This window comes from Drosophila bipectinata, chromosome 2L, assembly GCF_030179905.1.
Source record: "Drosophila bipectinata strain 14024-0381.07 chromosome 2L, DbipHiC1v2, whole genome shotgun sequence".
NCBI lineage: Eukaryota > Metazoa > Arthropoda > Insecta > Diptera > Drosophilidae > Drosophila > Drosophila bipectinata.
The window spans coordinates 12666172-12686146 of record NC_091736.1 but is presented as its reverse complement, the minus strand read 5'-3'; the positions used below and the strand labels follow the sequence as shown (position 1 = coordinate 12686146).

The 19975-nt window shown below is 38.4% G+C and overlaps 7 protein-coding genes and 1 long non-coding RNA gene across 10 annotated transcripts; 4 read left to right on the top strand and 4 right to left on the bottom strand.

Annotated features, from left to right (window-relative positions):
• Positions 1-458: 458 nt before the first annotated feature.
• On the top strand, positions 459-1229 carry LOC108125533 (EEF1A lysine methyltransferase 2). Its single transcript, XM_017241756.3, has one exon. It carries the CDS (start codon positions 498-500, stop codon positions 1140-1142), a length of 645 nt encoding a protein of 214 aa, XP_017097245.2. The 5' UTR covers positions 459-497; the 3' UTR covers positions 1143-1229.
• On the bottom strand, positions 1148-2517 carry LOC108125531 (uncharacterized). Its single transcript, XM_017241755.3, has 2 exons — positions 2120-2517; positions 1148-2065 (listed from the first exon to the last, which is right to left on the bottom strand). Exons 1-2 carry the CDS (start codon positions 2403-2405, stop codon positions 1266-1268), a joined length of 1086 nt encoding a protein of 361 aa, XP_017097244.2. The 5' UTR covers positions 2406-2517; the 3' UTR covers positions 1148-1265.
• An 82-nt stretch (positions 2518-2599) lies between these two features.
• Positions 2600-3184, top strand: LOC138925844 (uncharacterized). The gene is made up of 3 exons (XR_011442081.1): positions 2600-2733; positions 2812-2964; positions 3028-3184. It is a non-coding gene; the product is annotated as an uncharacterized lncRNA (long non-coding RNA).
• Positions 3185-3425: 241 nt separating this feature from the next.
• Positions 3426-5346, bottom strand: gammaTub23C (gamma-Tubulin at 23C). Its single transcript, XM_017241419.3, has 2 exons — positions 5080-5346; positions 3426-5018 (listed from the first exon to the last, which is right to left on the bottom strand). Exons 1-2 carry the CDS (start codon positions 5126-5128, stop codon positions 3646-3648), a joined length of 1422 nt encoding a protein of 473 aa, XP_017096908.1. The 5' UTR covers positions 5129-5346; the 3' UTR covers positions 3426-3645.
• Positions 5347-5747: 401 nt separating this feature from the next.
• On the top strand, positions 5748-8359 carry Rrp1 (Recombination repair protein 1). Of its 2 annotated transcripts, XM_017241564.3 has the most exons (4): positions 5748-7077; positions 7135-7200; positions 7282-7472; positions 7528-8358. In XM_017241564.3, exons 1-4 carry the CDS (start codon positions 5913-5915, stop codon positions 8185-8187), a joined length of 2082 nt encoding a protein of 693 aa, XP_017097053.3. In that variant the 5' UTR covers positions 5748-5912; the 3' UTR covers positions 8188-8358. The 2 variants fall into 2 exon arrangements, with proteins under 2 accessions (XP_017097053.3, XP_070133274.1); XM_070277173.1 differs by having other exon boundaries at positions 7135-7472; positions 7528-8359.
• A 175-nt stretch (positions 8360-8534) lies between these two features.
• Positions 8535-9728, top strand: Ts (Thymidylate synthase). The gene has a single exon (XM_017241566.3). It carries the CDS (start codon positions 8550-8552, stop codon positions 9492-9494), a length of 945 nt encoding a protein of 314 aa, XP_017097055.3. The 5' UTR covers positions 8535-8549; the 3' UTR covers positions 9495-9728.
• A 2099-nt stretch (positions 9729-11827) lies between these two features.
• Rbp9 (RNA-binding protein 9) lies at positions 11828-18553 on the bottom strand. Of its 2 annotated transcripts, XM_070277037.1 has the most exons (9): positions 18190-18553; positions 17364-17505; positions 17222-17306; positions 16628-17052; positions 16301-16558; positions 16021-16035; positions 15265-15544; positions 15028-15205; positions 11828-14969 (listed from the first exon to the last, which is right to left on the bottom strand). In XM_070277037.1, exons 4-9 carry the CDS (start codon positions 17043-17045, stop codon positions 14808-14810), a joined length of 1311 nt encoding a protein of 436 aa, XP_070133138.1. In that variant the 5' UTR covers positions 17046-17052; positions 17222-17306; positions 17364-17505; positions 18190-18553; the 3' UTR covers positions 11828-14807. The 2 variants fall into 2 exon arrangements, with proteins under 2 accessions (XP_070133138.1, XP_043068592.2); XM_043212657.2 differs by lacking the exon at positions 16021-16035.
• On the bottom strand, positions 14073-14746 carry LOC138925748 (GATA zinc finger domain-containing protein 8-like). The gene is made up of 2 exons (XM_070276983.1): positions 14739-14746; positions 14073-14634 (listed from the first exon to the last, which is right to left on the bottom strand). The coding sequence occupies exons 1-2, from the start codon at positions 14744-14746 to the stop codon at positions 14073-14075; spliced, it is 570 nt and encodes a 189-aa protein (XP_070133084.1).
• Positions 18554-19975: the final 1422 nt, after the last annotated feature.

Sequence of the window (19975 nt, the reverse complement as noted above, 5' to 3'; positions counted from 1 at the left end):
ATTGGGGGTATTTTCTTAATCTATTTTGTTTTAAAAGTTTGTTTCTGAAAGTAAACTTGTAATAAAAAGTATGTTATTCTCCAGGTTTCAAAGTAACAGAGCTTTATACGATTATGATAACAATTATGAAACGGACAAGCAGGATGTCTTTTTTTTACTTAAGATTTTAAATTTTTCACTCAATAAATACAAAAAATATCAAATAAAATGATATTTTAAGGTAAATATACGTGGTTTTTTAATGCTATCGCGAAACTTTTTCGTTATTTATTCAGAAAGGAATTTCTAACCATACAGAATGGAAATAATTAAAAATAGACAAAATGTTGGAATTATTTTGACTTCACCAAATAAAATTTTGAAACCAAATTTTGAAAAAAAAAAAAGTCCGTTACGATATATACCAAAAAAATATACCGAAACTGTTCGCTCTGGAAAGTGTGGCAACCCCAATGCGGCATGGTCTTTTTATTATTGGATTGGATTATTTATCAACGATGGAAACTGAACTGGATGGCTCTGAACTGGGAACAAAAGAGTACTGGGACTCCAGCTATACCCGGGAGATTGGAAACTACAAAAACCATGGTGACGTCGGGGAGATCTGGTTCGACGAAGACTCTCAGCAGCGCGTAATTGACTGGCTGATAAAGCAGAAGATCGAAAAACAGGCCCGGGTACTGGACTTGGGATGCGGCAATGGAATGTTTCTGGTAGGCCTGGCCAACGAAGGATACGAGCAGTTGACGGGTGTGGATTATTCTGCGAATGCCGTTGAGCTGGCCAAGAATATTGCTCAGGACCATGAACTGAAAATTACCTACAAAGTGGCGGATTTGACGCAGCCACAGAATGAATTGGGAGCATTCGACGTGGTTCATGATAAAGGCACTTATGATGCCGTTAGTCTCTGCCCAGAAAATCCCAAGGAGAAACGTGCTTTGTACCTGGCCACGGTGGAAAAGCTACTCAGCTCTGCGGAAAGCCTGTTTGTCATCACATCCTGCAACTGGACCGAAGAGGAGCTAGTGCAGAGCTTTGCCGAGAAACTGATCAAACATGCTACTATCCCGACACCCACATTTAAGTTTGGAGGCAAGGTTGGCAATGTGGTGACCTCGGTGGTGTTTAAAAAAAGATGAACACATTATTATTTGTAAATATCAGATTGCATTTGATGAAAACATCTTAATAGATTTAAAAATATATAAAAAATATACACGATAAAATAGTTGGGCTAAAATAGGGTTATAAGCATGCAAGGGTCATCGCTTCTTAGGTGTCCCCAGGGACACGACAGTGTCAAATGGAATCGCTTGCTCCTCGGCAAAAGCCAGGAAGTCAATGCCGTAATGCTGTATAAGCGACGTCAGCATGACCACATCAGCCTCCGCCTGATGAGCATTTGTTGCTGGAAGATTGAACCTGCTCGAGTATAAATTTCCCAATCGGTATTTTAAACGAGGAGGGAAGCGTTGAGTTTTTGCACATTCTAGTCCACTGAACAACTGACGTCGCGACCGAAATTCTTTTATCCCTCTTTTCGGTGTAGAGGGCTCCTCATCCTCATCAAATGGTCTTCGGCTCTTTAAATCAGCTTCACTGCGTTTCACTGGTCGCTTGGGAGTGGTTTCATTCATCTTTCTCCAATCAATCTCTTTTACTGGTTTTGGTTCCTGGAATGGTTGATTTTCTATCTCTTCAGAGAGCTCCTGTTTTTCTGAAAGCCCACTATCCTGAGCGGTATCAGCTTCCTTTTCTGGTTCAGCTTCCTCACAAGCTATCTCTGGCATTTCCAACAAGCTGTCTTCTTCGTGGCACCTATCGTCTATCTCCAAAAACGCACGAAGCGAATCCAGACAAGTTACTCCAGGTAGGAGTCCGGAGGAGGGAATTTCCGCGATGTGCTTCTCCAGGGCCTGCTTGAAAATCGGAAAATCGAAATGCCAACCATTGTGCGCCACTAGACAAACTGGAGCTGGCAAGTGCTTCAGAAAACTGAGTATTAGTCCCACGGAATCCTTGCTGAACTTTGATTCGCGTTCCAGAAGATAGTTACTCAAACCTAAAAGATATAGAATGTATTATTTTCTAATTGTGGGAGTTTTAAAAGGATTACCAGTGGTGTTCTCTGCCTCCGGGCTCATCATCATGGAGGGCTGAAACAGCAGGTTTAATTTATGCACCACTCGCGGTGGCGGTGGCAGGATAGGATTCGAACCATTTTTCCCATCCACCTTATCATTGGGTTGCTTCAAGAGAGCTGCATCAAATGCATGAATGCACAGTTCTGTAATTCCAACCCGGTTGTTACAATAGGCAGGTAGGTTTGTAGTTTCCAGATCGAGCACAGCGATTGTGGAAATTTGAGCACGATCTCTGCTAGTCCCTTCATTCGGATCCATCGTGTGTTTAATATTTTACTTTAGTTACACTGATTAAAACCTGGCATTCTATGAGTAATTGTACATATTTTCGAAATTAAATCTACTTGATAAGAAGATAAGATGCAAAGATAAGATAAGATCAGTGCTGCCAACTCAGCTTTTTTCACGTCAAATCTGGCTTTTTTCAAAGTCTAAATGCGGGAAAAATTTGGGAATTGCGGGAAGCGGGAATTCTGGATTTTTTTTAAAACGCAGTTGGCTTTTTTCCGCTTTTTCTAAATTTAAGAAAAAAAATAAATACAAAAAATAACAATAGCGCGGTAACACCTACCAGTGGTGTATATATGTAAGTGGCAACATATCATATGTTCTTGTCGATTTTTGCCAATACTACCATTTACACAAATTTACACAATGCCAACAGACTATAAGCAAAAGTGCAAATGCTATCGTTGCCATGGTGTAATCCAATCTCCAACGCTGAGATTGAGCGCGTATTCAGCCAGCTTAGCCTGGTAAAATCCAAGCTAAGAAACTCAATGAGCGTAAGCACGACTAACAGCATTCTTAGCATAAGGTAATATTTTATTGTAAGTAAAAAGATAAATCCAATTTTTATATCTTTTATTTGAATATACAGATATGGTTTACGAAGACTGGGAAAATTCTGCTATGAGTACGAAATTCCATTAAATTATCTTCGCATGATCGGAACAAACTTATTTTATGATAGCGAAACTAATGATAGTCGCAATGAATTGGACGACTTGTTAAATATTTTATAAATTACACAATTAAAGAAGATTAAAAACAAAAAAAATTTTTTGCGATTTTTTTGCGCTTTTTTCTTAATATTTTTAGCTTTTTTTTTGTTTCTCTCTAGTTAAAAACAGCTTTTTTTTTTAATCAAAAGTTGGCAGCACTGGATAAGATGCAAACAAAAAAGGTATCGATATGTAACGATAGGCCTATCGATTATTATTGATCATGGCCCACACTAGAAGGAAACGGAAATGTCATTGGTGGCAAATTTAAAACTTTTGTTTGGATTTAATTGAATTTATTTAAATTCTTTTTGTTTTATTAGAAACAAATTAAAATTCAAACACTTTTAACGTTAAAATACGGGTCAACTACAAAGAACATGTTAGTCAATACTGAGGGATTCTAAATCCCGCGTCTGATGAGTTAAATGGTGTGGAAAATATATTCGAGAAGGGGTCTGGCACGCAGAAGGCACGGGAAAGCTTTAAGTTTGTTAGACACCACTACCAGCCAGGGCTTTAGCTTCATCTTTTTTCTTATCTTTCGTTGCGCGCTCCACAGAGAACTGTAGATAATCGGCTGTCGTAGCCGCTTCATACTCCTGCACGAGGCATTCAACCGTCTCCCGGGACTCATCCAGTTCAGTGAGATCGTCATTAAAGACATCCTCCCGACGAAACTGGTCAAGAAAAGCGCCTCGCTTGCGCAATTTGTCGTACTGGTTAAGAGCTCGCTCAAATAGGGAGCAGATGCTAGTGTGGTTGGCCAACATCAATCCGGATACGCGGTGATTGCTTTGGACGTACGGTGAGGAGCGGGACAGGGCCACTTGGATTGACGTCGGGGCCCAGGGTATAAACTGGGCCAACTTGCGGTCGCGTATACGCTGCAGGGACTTGTGTACTTGTGTGGGGTCGACTTCGCCCTGGATAATGTTCAATATGGATATGTAGCAATGATGGTTCGTCTTGTCAGGACCTGTGGATACCATCATATTTTTCGGCTGGAGAAGACGTCGCATCACGTCCAGCACCGTAGTCTTTCGTACATTCACGGTCTGCTGACAGTTTACGTCGGAATCGCTAGTCAATGGCGTGTAGCCTGTCATGAGGAAATGCAGCTGTGGCGTCGGGATCAAGGGTGCCATTAGTCCTATGAGATTATTGTTCATGTAGGATGGGTACCGCAAGGTCGTGGTACTCACGCTCATGATAGTGGAAACCAAGTTATTGATTTGCGAAAAACTTGGGTTCTGAATGTGCAGCCTGTCGCATGCAATTCTATTAAGTGCCGTGTTGTCCAGCACGACCACGCTGTCTGCCGCACTGGTCAGTCGCTTCAGCGTTAGCATCGAGTTGTAAGGCTGCACAACCACATCGCTAATTTCATCCTGGTTGGGGAACACGCTAAAAGTCTGAATAAGCTTCTTTGGGTAGCGGTCCGCTAAGCGCTCCATTATGAAGGATCCCATTCCCGAGCCAGTGCCACCAGCTATGGAGTGGCAAAGAACAAAGCCCTCCAGGGAATCGCTTCCATCGGCTTCTCGGTCAATAATGTCAAACACCTCCTCCTGCAACTTGTCGCCTTGGCTGTATCCTGAGGCCCAATTGTTTCCAGCGCCGCCACCATGCTTGGATAGGTATACATTTTCTGGGTTGTAAAGTTTGGAGTAGGCTGATCCCATAATGGTGTTTATGACCCTCGGCTCCAGGTCCAGCAGTACCGCTCGCGGTATATAGTGGTCATCGTCCGCTTGATAGAAGAATACGTCTTTGCGGTCCATGCCATCGGTAGCAAAGTCCTCAAGGACACCATTCGGGGAGATGCCATGCTCCAAGCACAAACGCTTCCAAAACTCAAAGCCAACTGATAGATGAAATTCAATAAGCTCAAATGGGACTGCCATTATCTTTTGTTAATTACTCACTTTGATTGCCGCATTGGCCCAATTGAAGAGTGATTATTTCGCTTGGCATCTTCGATTGTTTTCAGACACAAAAGTAAGATGATGCTGCGTTCGTTTTTCCGCTCTCTTCGGTCCGAGCCTTCTTTTTCCAACGGATGGTAGATATTTGTATGCTTAAGATTATGAGCAACACAAAAGTAAACAGATAACAAATAGCTTTTCGCCTATTATTTAAAAAAAATGCCCCAGCGGGTTTCTGTTTGCAATTTTTTTTTTTGAACAGTGTTGGAAACGTTTTTTTTTAATATCATCCATGCACTTTGCCTAAAAGGTGGCACTACCCGCCTGTCAATTAATATCGATTTAAAATACAAGACACATTTTTTTTGTTTTTAAATGGTTTATTAAAAAAATGAGGGAACTATTCTGGTACTATTAGGCATATTTAAAGTTTATTTTATTTAATCGAACCGATACAAATAAATCAATCATTTTTCAATTGGTATTTCATCAGATAACACCATCTATAGGATAGATGGTTCTTTTTGTTTTTCAAGTTTAATAAAATTTTATAAATATTTTATTAAGAACAAATTCCAATAGTTTAATACTCCTAAAGAAGACAGTTAGTAAAGTTTTTGAAAATAATTACTTTTTTCAGTGCTGTGTAACGTCTTATAGTTTTATAATATTCAACACTGAAAGCCGGCTTCTTGCGTCGTTGCCCGCGCAGTTTTTTTTCGCGTGTTGATTAGACATCACCAAACAACAAATTAAAGGGCCAAAAATAAGACAAAATTAAAAAGTACTTGCCTTATACCTTTATTATTTTAAGCACATCTCCAACATAAAACATGCGCCGCGCCAAAACCTCAAATAAGAAGGCAGAGACTGTGTCTGAGGCAACCGACCCCACTCCCAATGGCAATGGACTAGTGGCAGCCGAAGAAACCGAAAAGGCTGCATCGGCACCTATTAAAGGTGCCGCTAAGGGAAAGGCACGTCCCAAAAAGAATGCAAAGGAGGAACCTGAACAGAATTCTCTAGAGGATCCGCAGCCTGTGGAAAATAAAAAGGCGCCTGCGGCTTCGCGTGGCAAGAAGAAGCAGCCGTCGCAGGATAGAGACGATATCAGTGAGCCTAAGGTAGTAAGCAAACCGAAGGGGCGTGCGAAGAAGCCGAGCGATGAGCCGGAAGCGGCTGAAACAGAGCAACCCGCTGTTAAAGCAGCTCCGGCCAAAGGACGTAAAAGGAAGGAGCCCTCTGCAGATGCCGGGACATCGGCCGAGCCACCCAAACGTCGCGCAAAAAAGGATACTGCGCCGCTAAACGAGGATGTGCCTGTGCCGTCTTCACCCCCAGAAGAGAAACCTAAAAAGGGAGAGCGTGTTTCCAAGCCGGTGCGGGGGACTAAGAGGCTGGCAGAATCTGAAATCGCTTCGGCGCTAATGGAGGAAGACGAACCGAATGTCGAGCCCCCTAAAACTGCGCCAAAGCGTAGCAGGAAGCAAAAGCCAGAAACTGACCTTCCCGAGGATCCCAAAGCTGCGGTAAAAGAGGAACCGGTTACAGAGCCGCCCAAGACTGCTCCCAAGCGTGTTAGGAAGCAAAAGCAAGAAGCTACTCCACCAGAGGATCCCAACTCAATAGAGGAAGCTCCACCGAGTGAGGGAGTCAAGAAAAGAACTGTTAAAAAGGTAAAGGAAAATGACGCTGACGCTGGCACTGAAACTGGTCGAAAAGGCCAAAAGAAAAACACAAAGCCTGCAGAGGATCCTGACTTAATTCAGGAACCTCCACCAAAGGCAGCCGCGAAGAAGAAAACTACCAAAAAAACTAAGGAGAAGGACGCTGAAGATGAGACTGAGTCAAAAGACGAAAAAAAACCAACAAAAGCGCGGGGTAAGAAGCAAGCTACAGAGGAGGAGAAACCGGTGACCACCAAGAAACGTGGCCAAAAGGCAGCCCCTACAAAGGACGATGCTGAAGATGAAATTCCTAATGAAAACGCTGAACCAGGTATGTATTAACCACTCTCGTCCAAATAAAAGCCATATTAATTTTGAAATCTTACAGTTCGGGGACGGAAGAAGGCAGTAGCTAAGAAGCAAATAGATGATGAGGAAGTGGACGGTTCGAAAAGTATGTTGGCTGAACAATCCGGCTGCGGCGGCGGTGCGGTATTGAAAAGCTTGCAAAACATGCTAAACTTCTGTTTTCCAGCATCCAAAGCTTCCAAAAACGGGGGAACCGGGGCTGTTACGGAATTGGATAAATCAGCGTTTACCCTTCCCAGTGACAAGACGTTCAACTTGAAAATATCCAGCTGGAATGTGGCTGGTCTAAGAGCCTGGCTAAAGAAGGACGGGCTCAAGTTGCTGGACCTCGAGGAGCCGGATATATTCTGTCTGCAGGTAAGCCTATATTGTATCATTCAACTATGGAGTGTAATTCAAATTCTATTTAAAGGAAACCAAGTGCTCGAATGACCAGTTGCCAGAGGAAGTTACTCGGCTACCAGGCTATCATCCTTACTGGCTGTGCATGCCCGGCGGATATGCAGGGGTGGCTATTTATAGCAAGATCATGCCCATCAACGTTGAATACGGTATAAAAAATGAAGAGTTCGACGACGTGGGTCGCATGATTACGGCGGAATATGAAAAGTTTTACCTAATCAATGTATATGTGCCGAATTCGGGACGCAAACTAGTGAACTTGGAGGCGCGCATGAGATGGGAAAAACTATTTCAAACTCACGTACAGAAGCTGGATGCACTTAAGCCAGTTGTCATTTGCGGCGACATGAACGTCTCCCACATGCCCATCGACTTGGCAAACCCGAAAACAAACACCAGGAACGCCGGTTTCACCCAGGAAGAGCGCGACAAAATGACAGAGCTGCTGGGTCTTGGTTTTGTGGATACCTTTAGGCATCTCTATCCCGATCGTAAAAACGCCTACACCTTTTGGACTTACATGGCCAATGCACGGGCTCGCAACGTAGGCTGGAGATTAGACTATTGCCTCGTCTCGGAAAGGTTTCTCTCCAAGGTGGTGGAGCATGAGATTCGAAAGCAATGTCTGGGAAGCGACCATTGCCCAATCACCATTTTCTTTAATATTTAAACATAATTTGAATGTTTTTGCTATCCGATTGTATTTATTTTTCTACCGCATTTATATTCGTAATGTCTGTTACACTTAACAATATGTATTATGTTGTAGATCGACCTCGAAATTTTGGTATTAAACCAACTCAATATTTCACTCAGAAACTGATATTGTGAAGAATAAAATTAATAAAGAAATAAAGTTTTTTTCGAATTGAAGTTTGAAATTTAACGGCTGATCCTTTCTGGAGGTGAAAAGATCGTGTCATCGATATAAGAATCGATTTTATTTCAACTTCCACCCCTGACTTCCCGCTCTATATTTATATTCCCGCCAAATTGACATTTATTTACAATTCATTAACATCATAAGTCGATATGGCTGAGCCACCGGAAAAGAATGCATCTTCCTCGCCCAGGATGTCGCCTCTTAAACAGGAGCGCCCAGAGGAAAACACCGACGAGAAGCAGTACTTGAATCTTCTGCGCAGTATCATCAATACTGGGGAGCGTCGAATGGACCGCACTGAAGTCGGTACTCTGTCCATCTTCGGTTCACAGATGCGTTTTTCTTTGAGGGGCTGCTTTCCCCTGTTGACCACCAAGCGCGTCTTCTTCCGAGCAGTAGCCGAAGAGTTGTTGTGGTTTGTGGCCGGCAAGACAGATGCGAAGCTTTTGCAGGCCAAGAACGTTCACATCTGGGACGGAAATAGCACCAGGGAGTTCCTAGACAAGCTGGGACACACGGACCGCGCCGTTGGTGACTTGGGCCCGGTATACGGTTTCCAGTGGCGGCACTTTGGTGCTGAATATACTACCTGTGACGATGACTACCGCGGCAAGGGCATCGATCAACTGAAGCAGGTTATTGACACGATCAAGAACAATCCTTCAGATCGACGTATCATCATGTCAGCGTGGAATCCGCTGGACATTCCAAAGATGGCATTGCCGCCGTGCCACTGCTTGGCTCAGTTTTATGTCTCTCAGGAGCGTGGCGAACTCTCCTGCCAGCTGTATCAACGAAGCGCCGACATGGGCTTGGGAGTGCCCTTCAACATTGCCTCCTACGCCCTGTTGACCTATATGATTGCTCATGTCACTGGTCTGAAGCCTGGTGACTTTGTTCACACCATGGGAGACACGCATGTATATCTAAATCACGTGGAGCCACTTCAGGAGCAACTCGAACGCGAGCCGCGTCCCTTCCCCAAGCTAGTTATTAAGCGCCAGGTGCAGGACATTGAAGATTTTCGCTACGAGGACTTTGAAGTTGTGGACTATAATCCCTATCCAAAGATAAAGATGGACATGGCCATCTAAGGATTTCTTATATATTGCTAGAAGAGGTACATGACATTCTCAAATAATTACATTTTATATTATTGATTTAATCAGCACCCATTCAAAAATTATAATAGAATAGAATATTGTTTTAAGCACTCTTTAAGAAGAAAATAAAGTATTTTCTGTAATCTCAAATTTATAAAAAAAATGCACGATTTAAACACATCATTTCATAGCTTTATTTGAATAAATTGTTGCTTTCATTCATCATGTGTCGCGTGTGTATGGTGTTTGTAAATTCTCAGAGTAATCCATAATGAAGTATAATTGATTCTTAATAAATCTTGCACAGAGTATACCGTAAATATGCTATATAAATTTACTTGACATTTTCTCCACCTAATAATGTGATTTCCATCATTGTTCGTATTGGTTTTCTTGTATTTTTGTTTTTGCTATACGTTAATTGAATGAAAATTCGAAGAAAATTGATTTTATGTTTAATATGAAAGGTTTCGACAGTAATTTAATATATAATTTATGCACTTTAATTAAACTGGATTAATTCTTTTCCGTTTGTTGTTCAGTGATGATTAAAGATAAGTATATATTTGCTACAATACAATACTGTCCACCAATATTTTGACAATGTATATAAATATAACGACGAGAAAGGATCATACATATTTTTTGTTCGGTATTTAATATATGGCATAATATACTATGCAAGCTAAACCATAGACGAATAGAAATTATTATATAATTATGTTATATAATAATAATAATTATATAATAATATTAACTTATGTTGAGCTTGAAAGAGCGAATGCCACTAGAGTTCTGAGTTGAGTTTAGATTCCATACATATATATTTTGAATTTTGGCTAAAGTGATTCCAGCTTCTTTAATTCAATTACCGTTCCCCTTGACATGCGTTTAACAATAGTGCTTAAAATTAGTACCTTTGACTAAGTTCCTTTCGGCTAAGACATTTTATTTAATTAATTTATAATAAACTTTAAGTGTTGTATTTTGTTACTTGAACATTTAAACATATATAGAGAACGTCATTCCCACCGAATTGTTATGACGACGAGCACTATTAAAATGGTATCTTTCTATGTAATATAGTATGTTTCGATAACCGCGATCAGTTAGATAATGCTATATATAGGACACAGGAAAACAAAGAGTTTGGATAGAAGACTCTACAAGCTCTCCGGCTGGGAAACTTCCGATGTCTAAATAATGCAACACATTCATGAGCAGGGCTTTCGCTAATTTCGATTCAAGTTCGATTCTCCTCCTAACTTATGTGTCTCGTATGTAGTAATTCTTTTTTTTTTTTTTTCTCCACAACTGTTGATGTGGAGAAGAGGAAACGGTCTTCCGGTTTGACCATTTGTTTAATTTCGAGTTATGTGTTGTTGTAAGAGAAACAGACAGATTTAAAGAGAGCGCGCTGCAGGCATCTGATCCTGTAGATCCTGCAGGCATTTGCACAACCTTTTTGGCTTCAAAACGCGAAGGGGCTTCAAGAATTGATTAACAAAGTGAGTTAGAATCGCTCACTGTGCTTTGCCATTGCATACGTCTTTGGTTTTCGGATTTCATTCCATTTGTTTTTTTTTGGGTGTAAAAGTATAAAAGTGTACTGTAATTAAGCCTTTCACTTGGTAGTTAAAATGGTTTGTAACTCGTCCATTTTTTGTAACTTTTCGATTTCGATCTCCCGCCGCGAGAGATCCCATTTTCATATACGAGTAGTCATCCTTTGTTTTCAAGATATGCGCTTTGTTTTCTATTTCCCATTCTTTAGTGTTTTTGTTTTTGTTTCTTCTTTTAAATGTTAACATTATTTCGTTTTTATTTTCCTTCATGTAAAAATTATCAATTTACTTGTTTGCCATATATTCTTCTTTCTCGATTCATTAGTCTTTTCTGAATTTAGTTAAAAGTTCAGTTATCAGTGATCCTTCCCGGATTTCGTATCCCATTTACGTATGTTTCCTTTTTCCTATCTTGAACTGTCCATCGCCCTATTCGACTCGAAATCGTTTTTTTTTTCAATTCATTCATTTTTTTTTGTATATTATTGTGCGGTGTTTTTGTTCGTTACCATACCCATTAAGTATTTAATATGTATATATAATATAATATATTGTATATATAGTACTCATGTATATATTTAAATTTTTAAAATACTTTTTTGGTTTCCTCCCATTACCTTTATCATTTATAAAACATTTCTTCTTAAAAAATGTATATAATCGATTGCTTTTTGTTGTTCATGCTTTTCAATTACCTTTACTCTCCTTTATCTGCAATTGCAGCATCCTCCTGGGCGATACGGATCGAATTCGGAGCTATTGCCACGCATGCGCACAAAAAATTGTGCCTTTATTTATTACATATTGTATAAAAAACGTTTCATCTTGGTGTTGTTTTCATTAACTATTCATTAGTATTCTTGCTTTGAAAATTACTGGAAGGTATTCTTTTTGTTCTAATTTACTGATGCTTTATAGCCAGAATTACAATTTAATTTTTCAGTCAAGCTTTTGCGCATGATTTGAGTTGGTTTTTGCAAATGTATGTATAGTATAGTATGTACGTGAGTGACCTGTTTGTGGTTTTTTGTTTTTAGTTTTTGGTAGGATAGAAAAGTGGACTAGAGGAATATAAGCCGATGAATTCTACAAACATTAGAATTGGCATTTTGGTTTCTCTATGGACTACGCACATACATACCTAATAATCATAACCATTATTATATGTGTGTATAATATCATTTTCATTTATATATCGCTCGGTTTTTCATTTGCAATTAGTTTCAAATAGTATGCAATAAATTTATTTGACTTATACATGAGAATGGATTTTCGATTTTTTAATGCTCTCCATGACTTAGTATTCATCGTATTTTCATGGCAATTATGTATAAGTATTTAAAATTTGCAATACACAACATCAATATATTGTTAATCATATGTAATAGTTTTTTTCTTGTATAGTTATAGATTTTTAAGATAAAGATATAGCATAGTTTAGTTTCGTAACATTGCGATATTTATCTATCGAGGGTTTCTTCTAAAAAAATTTAAATAGGAATAGTGTCAAAAATAAATGTTAAACTAAAAATTGTGATTTGCTGTAGGAATATTCCAGAAGATACCGTATTTTTTTTTGTAATTAAAAAAATATATCTGAAGCACCATATTAAATTATGTCATTTTCAATCCATGCCTTGCACAAACTTTCTTAATTTCCCCCTTTTACATTTTCATTTAAAAATTTATTTATAATTTGGCCATTGTTTTTCAAGTTAATTTTATTTAGTTTAAACTATTGCTGTGGAATTGGGCTTAAACAAATTCGTTTTAATGAAACGCATTGTCATCTACATACACATATATGTTACTAACACTTCGCCTGGTTTGCGTTACTCTGTTCGACTAGGGAGGGACTTTCTTATGAACCTTGTTATCAGATCTATAACATATTCTTGAATGGCATGCTTAGAGTTTGTAGCTGGCGTTGATTTGATCTCCTCAAGCGTTGATCACTTGTTGTATTTTCTCTCTCACTGTTTGGATTCCTGTTTTCAGTTTTTCTTAAACATTTATTCGTTGTATTCGAAAAATTCTGATTTTTGGATACTTTCACTAAGTACATGTGGGCCATTCATTTGTCAACTGATTCTGTTACCAACATTTTTTTTTTGTTTTGTGGGATATAGGCCTATAGTTTTAAGTGTTTAATGATGAATAAATAGCGATTAACATAGGGTAGTGCAAAGGGGTTCCTGGGCAACGGAACAAATATTACGATAGAATAAAGAGTTTGAGTATAATATTATGCATACATCTTTTATTTTAGCAAAAAGTTATACATTAAATATATAAAACATAAACATATGTATGTCTTGATTGTTTTGCTTTACGTAATTCCTATTTAGCTTTCATTTAGCATTTAGCATTTAGCTTTAGCATATCGCATTCCGCATTGTCTTCTTGCAAAATGGTTTGACTATAAGCCAAACGTTTTTCGGTTTAAACATTCAGTTCTGTTTGTCGTATTTCAATTTATACATTTATTTATAGCTTAAATATTTGTCAAGTTTGCTTTTCATTCTTTGGTGGATTGTTGGCTTCAATGCCTTGAAATTTTACCTTAATATTCTCCGTTTAAAAATATCCCATTGAGTATATACTCATCCTTCTAAATCTCAAACAAAAACTTAACTACAGATTTAGCAAGTTTCTTTTCTCTATTATCGTTTTTGGAAGCTTGTATTTTGCAAGAGATGACTAGTAGCGTTAAAAACTGCAACGAAATTTGCATCCTATTATGTTTTAATGTTGGCGCTTGATCGCCTAACCTAAGATAAACCAGAAATATGTAGACAAAAAATTAGAATAGTATCTCGGATAGAAAACTTAACGAAAAATATTTGAAACATGGTTAACTATAATAGATAGCTTGATAAACAAAATAAAACGTAGGACTCGGAAAATGAATGCCCCAGATAAGATAATAAACGGCTGACATACGTTCTGCGTCATAGAAGACGGTTGCAACAAACTAAGCAATCGCTGCCTCTTAAGGCTAACACTAATAGAACCAATTGGACCAGGCGGACATATAACCGTTGCTACTGTTGACGTTCTTGTTGCCAGTACCGCCACCGGGGGCATTGGTTACCGGATGTCCCAGCCCTAGTCCGATGCCTCCATTGGTTCGCTGGCTTATTGAGCTAGTTGAGCTGTTGCTGGGTGTAGCTGCGGCAGCAGCACTGTTTGCCACATTAGTCAAGAACTGGGCGAACTCCTGCTGCAGCTGCAATTGCTGCTGCAACAACTCAAAGTGATTTTGGGGCTTGTTGTATACAAATTTCGTAGAGGTCTTGAGGATGCTGGTCGACGATGACGGTGACGAGAATGTGGAGGTGGTGGCAGTGGCTCCAGTAGCATCGCCATTGGACTCATTGTGGCCATTGCTGCTGCTACGAATTGTTGCTGTTGTTGATGCTACAGTGGATGATGTGACTGAGTTGCTACTAACTGGCCTCTTCGGTGGAGGCAATATTTGTTGCTTGTTAGTCGAGTTCGATGGCTTCGGCTTGTTCGTATTGCTATTGTTACTAGGGATGTTGCTGTTGTGCTGTCTGTTGTTGCTATGATTAGCGTATTTGCCAAATGGATAGGCCGCAGTGCAGTTGTTGTGGTTAGTGTTTTTGATGTTGCCAATGGTGCTGTGATGGTGTTGATTGTGTAGCACTAGACCATTGGCCGCCAAAGCCGCCGCCGTCGCATTGGCATTGACAACAGCAGCCAACTTTGTTAATAATTACGTTTGCTTGTTCTTGTTGGTCTTGAAGCTGACCTGAAGTACACGGTTGCCAAGTGTATAGCCGTTAAGCGACTGAATGGCCAGCACAGCCTCCTCGTAATTCGTCATTGTAACAAAACCGAATCCCTTGCATTTATTGCTTTGAAGATCACGAATCACCTGTTAAAATATTGAATAATTAAATATATTGAAACTAAATTAATATATTAATGCTTACCTTGACTGACTGGACAGCTCCAAAAGGTCCAAACAGCTGCCATAGCACATTCTCCTCCGTTTCAGGGGCCAAGTTGTAGACGAAAATACACCATCCGGAACTGGCAATGGTATTGCCTTGGATCATCCCATTGGTGATCAGATCGCTGGTCAACGGTGAGTAGCGTGAGATTACAGAACTGTAGGCATAATAAATAAATTATTACTTAAGAATTTATTTAAGTACATCATTACCCACCTGTAGCGACCTGCGTTTGGATGAATGGCAGCGGCAGCGGCGGCGGCTGCTGCTCCTGCAGCGGCATTCGCCGGAAATGCTCGACCGCCCCTCGCATTTTGGGGGGCTATGTAGGCTGCCAGCGGTTGCATGCTATTCTTGTTGCTACTGGGATTATTGGCGAACTTGACGGTGATGGGTTCGGTGGAATTCTTTGGTGTGGTACCATTTAGCTCCTTGATAGCACGATCGGCTTCAAATCGTTGATCGAAGCGTATGAAACCAACGCCCTTGGAGAGACCTGAAAACATTAGAATATTGTTATTTGTGTGAATCATAAAAGAAAACTTTAAAAAACACAGGTTAAGATCAAATCATAAACAAGAATTAAGCTAATGATATTTTTTTTTCTAATGGCAACGTTTACAAATCAATGAAAATGTAAGCTTTTCTAAATGAAAACATCTAACAACTACCTTTATTTTATTAATATGCGTTAAAAACTTAAATTAGTTTGAATTTTTAAAGCTAAATATTCAAATAAGATTGAAGTAGAGTATCTACAAAAATCTGTAATAAATTAGAATCCACGCATGCGTATTCACACACACAGGATCCACCTGTTCTATCAAGCATTTGTTACATTTAGTCATAGTTTCATATGATAGCTCTTATTAAAATTAGTGTTGGTGTTATTATTTTGTCTGTAAGCTTCATGTGCGATGAACAGCAATCAGAAACAGTTAAACGTAAGAAAATTAAAATTAAAAAACATACCCTGTGCATGTTCATCTTATTTGGTTTGAATATTACATGTAAAAATAAGATAAGGTTGCATTAAATATAATTCAGAAATAAAAGCATGGAGAGTATATGTATGTTTTTATGGATCGCCAGCAACATTTCAAATTGTGCAATCTAGGATCATATAGTAAATTTCGAAATTTCACTTTATTGATTTTAGGATGACATGCTTCATCAAAATTATATGAAACAAAAGTTGAAAATTATAAGTTTCCCAACACAAATTTAATTTTTTTTTTAGATCTTAACTTACCAGTGATATTATCACATAGTATGCGCGAAGTTATGATCTTGCCGTATGGACTGAACAATGATTCCAAATCGGACTGAGTCATATTTTTTGGAAGACCCGATACATAGAGATTTGCACCTTTGATGCTCTCGGAACTGGGGCGAGCAATAGAGACCTTGATAGTTTTATTCTGAAGCCGCAAACCATTCAAGGCATTTATAGCCTTTTCTGCATCCTCCTGCTTCACATAGTTGACGAAACCATAGCCCAAGCTTTGACCTAAAATAAAGGTTTATATTAAATAAGGATTTTGAATATTGTATAATTTTTTAAGTTTTAAAAGCTCACCTGTCACCTTGTCGCGGATTAGTTTACAGCTCTCCACCTCCCCGAAACTAACAAACAACGAACGTATTTCATCCTGGGACATGGTCTGTGGCAAGTAATTCACAATTAGATTGGTCTTGGGATCCGGTTCATTGTTATTATTGTTGTTTGCGGCCGAGTTATTATTATTGTTGTTGTTGTTGTTGTTTTGGGGCGCATTATTAGTTCCCAACTGTCCACCAGTTGTGTTTGTTGTGGATCCAGCTGATGAGGACACTGGTGTTGCAGGTGCAGAGCCACCGTTTGTTTGAGCTTGGCTGTTGGTTCCATTGTTGGATGCCGTTGATCCTTGGCCTGCTCCAGTGGTGCTATTAGTACCGCCAGCTCCCGAAGGTTGTTGTTGCTGTGGCTGTTGAACGGCTACCTGTCCTTCCACCATGATTAGGCTACCGAAGTGTATTTGTGGTTAATACTTGATAACCAAATGATGATATAGGGCTTTAAGCTTGTGCGGTTAAAATAATATACTTATTTTTATCTTTAAAATTTTTATAATATTTTCTTTTTATATTACTGTAACCGCAAAGCTTTGACTTTAAGCCAATTAATCATTACTTCTTTGATGAAAACTTGGCCAAGAGACAGAATTAAAGAGGGAGAAGTTCAATAAGTGTCTGTAGATATAATACTGCTATAAAGTCTGAAAAAGTGAAAATTTTTAATACTGATTTAAAGGCTTATGCGAGTTTAAGCTTACCCTTTTTAGATGCACACGCCAAGCAACCAAATTTTTTCTAAAATTCGATTTTTCTATAGCCTAGTTTGAAGCGTGCCGGGATGGTACCCCACTGCTTACTGGCATCCAGTGCGTATGAGAATTAACTACGGGCCAAAGTTTACTGAAATGAAACAAAAAGAAAAAAAACTAGACCAAATAAAATAACAATAAAAAAATCAATTATTTTAATTCAATTTAAAGGAAATGCGGGTCTAGTTCATGCTTTCCAAGCCGCTGGGTGGTATTTTCCAATGTTTATCTCAGAAAAACAACAGTAGTAGGCTACTTTTATATGAAACCCTATAAATGTCGACATTTCTTGTCGCTGTTCTGGTTGGGTTTAGCGAATTTCCTGGTTGGCAGACATTTTTCAAAGACTATAAGGAGGTAGAAAACTAACTAGGTATATATTAAGTGTATTATTTTATTTAAATAATTATGAATTAAAATTTAAAAATATTCTCCCATCACAAATGATGATTAATTGACATGATGGTTTTCCTCTTTTTTTGGCATATTTTACCAACAATCAAACAAAAGCTAATATTTTAAAAATAAACAAACCGAATGAGAAAACGCAAATGCAAAGAATTTGCCTCTGCGTAGCCGGCAAGATTAAACATTCGAAAATATGTATTTTTAAAACAATAAAAACCCAGTCGCAGCTGATGAGAAGAGAGCTGTTGCCGATCTTGAATGCGTATTTTGAGGTTAAGTTTTAACCAAAACTTTTCAATTTTTTCTCAAGAAAATCGAAAATTTTTAAATATTTTTTTTGGGATTATATAAAGATCTGCATGTTTACCTGTTCGCTGTATTTCGCATTAAAACGAAATTAACTCATCGCTGATTTCCGATTTTCGGCGTGATTATGAAACAATTTTCATTGGATATTTTGGTTTTATATATTTTTAGTAATAACCGCACCAATTCCGAAACAGATTGAGAAAAAAACTCTTCTCAAAAACAAAGCGACAAACAAAACAATTTCGAAGTTCAATAAAACGGTCAAATAATATTAGGATAATATTTTTGGTATCCAATTTGTTGTTTTAAAAAAATTAATAAAAACGCAAACTTGAAACTAATTCGTAATAAGAATAATAATAATAAGGAAATAAACCGAACGGAAAGTAGAAAAGAACGCGTTCCTGCAACTCAACAGAACAGAAATAAACTGATTTGGCGAGCGGCGTGGAAATTATTTTTATGCCAGTCGCCTACGAAGGCAAATATACATTGTTCGTCCAAGAATCGGGAAAATAACGATGGGGGATATAGAGAGAGAAAGACACCTTGTTGGCCAGAACTCATAGTAGTTTTCTCTTTGGCAGCACATGGGACATGAGAGATGTCCGTCCGTTTGGAATGGATCACAACATTCACAAAATATACATATGTACAATGATGCATATACATATATCTACTATATGTTCGGCCATATCGTGCTTATAGCCGTAAGGTGGATGCATGAGAGGAGGTAATTTATAATTGGATTTTACGCAAACACATATATTTACATACACTGTATTTCTGTAATTGCGTTATAAGATTTTTGTTAAAATTCAATAGTTTTGATTGTCAAGGGAGACAGCTGTTATTATGGCAAGCTGGAATAAAAAAAACAAGAGTCTATTTTGCAAAACAGTTGTTGAAACTACAAGACACAGAACCTAAAAGATGGTTTAAGTCCAATTTCATCATCTTAAAAACAGGTCTCATAAAATGTGTAATAGGATAGGATTTTCCATATAAAATCTTTTTTAAGAAAACGATTTGAGGCTATTGATTTCATTGGTGTTTTAAGATCATACTTTAATTTTTAAGGCTTTACTCTTATTTCAATGATTTTGGGTGGTCTTAACAGGATGCCCGATGTTATTTTTAAAAAACAAACAAAACGAAGCTTACAAAAATATTTTGAAAACCTATGTAATTTTACGCCTTATCCTTTAATCCTGATTTAAGAATTTCTACATTAAATTGTTGTTTAATATCACATTTATATTTACAAAACGACATTATACAAACAAAACGAAGCTTACAAAAATATTTTGAAAACCTATGTAATTTTACGCCTTATCCTTTAATCCTGATTTAAGAATTTCTAAATTAAATTGTTGTTTAATATCACATTTATATTTCTATAGACATTTGTAAACTCACGAAAAAATATAATTCAAACTATACACTTCATTCATAAATTTTTGAAAAATTGGTATTCTGGTAATTTATGGATAAAAAGCATTGCATATCTAACCAACTTTGCATGTGTGGGAAGAGCGCCACTATTGTATTTGCATGCAAAGAGTCATTCAAAGTGCAGGAACAAAACAAAAAAGTGACACACCTTGCAACGGAGACTGGGAGAGCAGGAGAAAATACTGAGAAAAGGAACGGACAAAAAGAAAAGAGGAGCATCTAAGGCTAACGGTTTCAGGGAGCCACATATTTGGGTGCGGCAAAATAAACAGGAGATATACCGGAAAAAAGAGAAAGAGGGACCGCCTACAACCTGCACCGGAAGCGCAGCAGTCAGCTGAGCGCGCCCCAAGATATGCAATGGAAAGAGAGGGCTAGTCAAGCTCAGA

Excerpts from the sequence above, each read along its gene's own strand:
- gammaTub23C (XM_017241419.3), bottom strand. The coding sequence starts at position 5,128 with ATGCCAAGCGAAATAATCACTCTTCAATTGGGCCAATGCGGCAATCAA. Across the intron at positions 5,019-5,079 it reads GGGCCAATGCGGCAATCAAA|TTGGCTTTGAGTTTTGGAAG; the intron begins GTGAGTAATTAA and ends TTCATCTATCAG.
- Rrp1 (XM_070277173.1), top strand. The coding sequence starts at position 5,913 with ATGCGCCGCGCCAAAACCTCAAATAAGAAGGCAGAGACTGTGTCTGAG. Across the intron at positions 7,078-7,134 it reads TAATGAAAACGCTGAACCAG|TTCGGGGACGGAAGAAGGCA; the intron begins GTATGTATTAAC and ends GAAATCTTACAG. Across the intron at positions 7,473-7,527 it reads CGGATATATTCTGTCTGCAG|GAAACCAAGTGCTCGAATGA; the intron begins GTAAGCCTATAT and ends TTCTATTTAAAG.
- Ts (XM_017241566.3), top strand. The coding sequence starts at position 8,550 with ATGGCTGAGCCACCGGAAAAGAATGCATCTTCCTCGCCCAGGATGTCG.
- Rbp9 (XM_070277037.1), bottom strand. The coding sequence starts at position 17,045 with ATGGTGGAAGGACAGGTAGCCGTTCAACAGCCACAGCAACAACAACCT. Across the intron at positions 15,206-15,264 it reads CCAAACGCAGGTCGCTACAG|TTCTGTAATCTCACGCTACT; the intron begins GTGGGTAATGAT and ends TTATGCCTACAG. Across the intron at positions 14,970-15,027 it reads GAGCTGTCCAGTCAGTCAAG|GTGATTCGTGATCTTCAAAG; the intron begins GTAAGCATTAAT and ends ATATTTTAACAG.
- LOC108125533 (XM_017241756.3), top strand. The coding sequence starts at position 498 with ATGGAAACTGAACTGGATGGCTCTGAACTGGGAACAAAAGAGTACTGG.
- LOC108125531 (XM_017241755.3), bottom strand. The coding sequence starts at position 2,405 with ATGGATCCGAATGAAGGGACTAGCAGAGATCGTGCTCAAATTTCCACA. Across the intron at positions 2,066-2,119 it reads GGAGGCAGAGAACACCACTG|GTTTGAGTAACTATCTTCTG; the intron begins GTAATCCTTTTA and ends TATATCTTTTAG.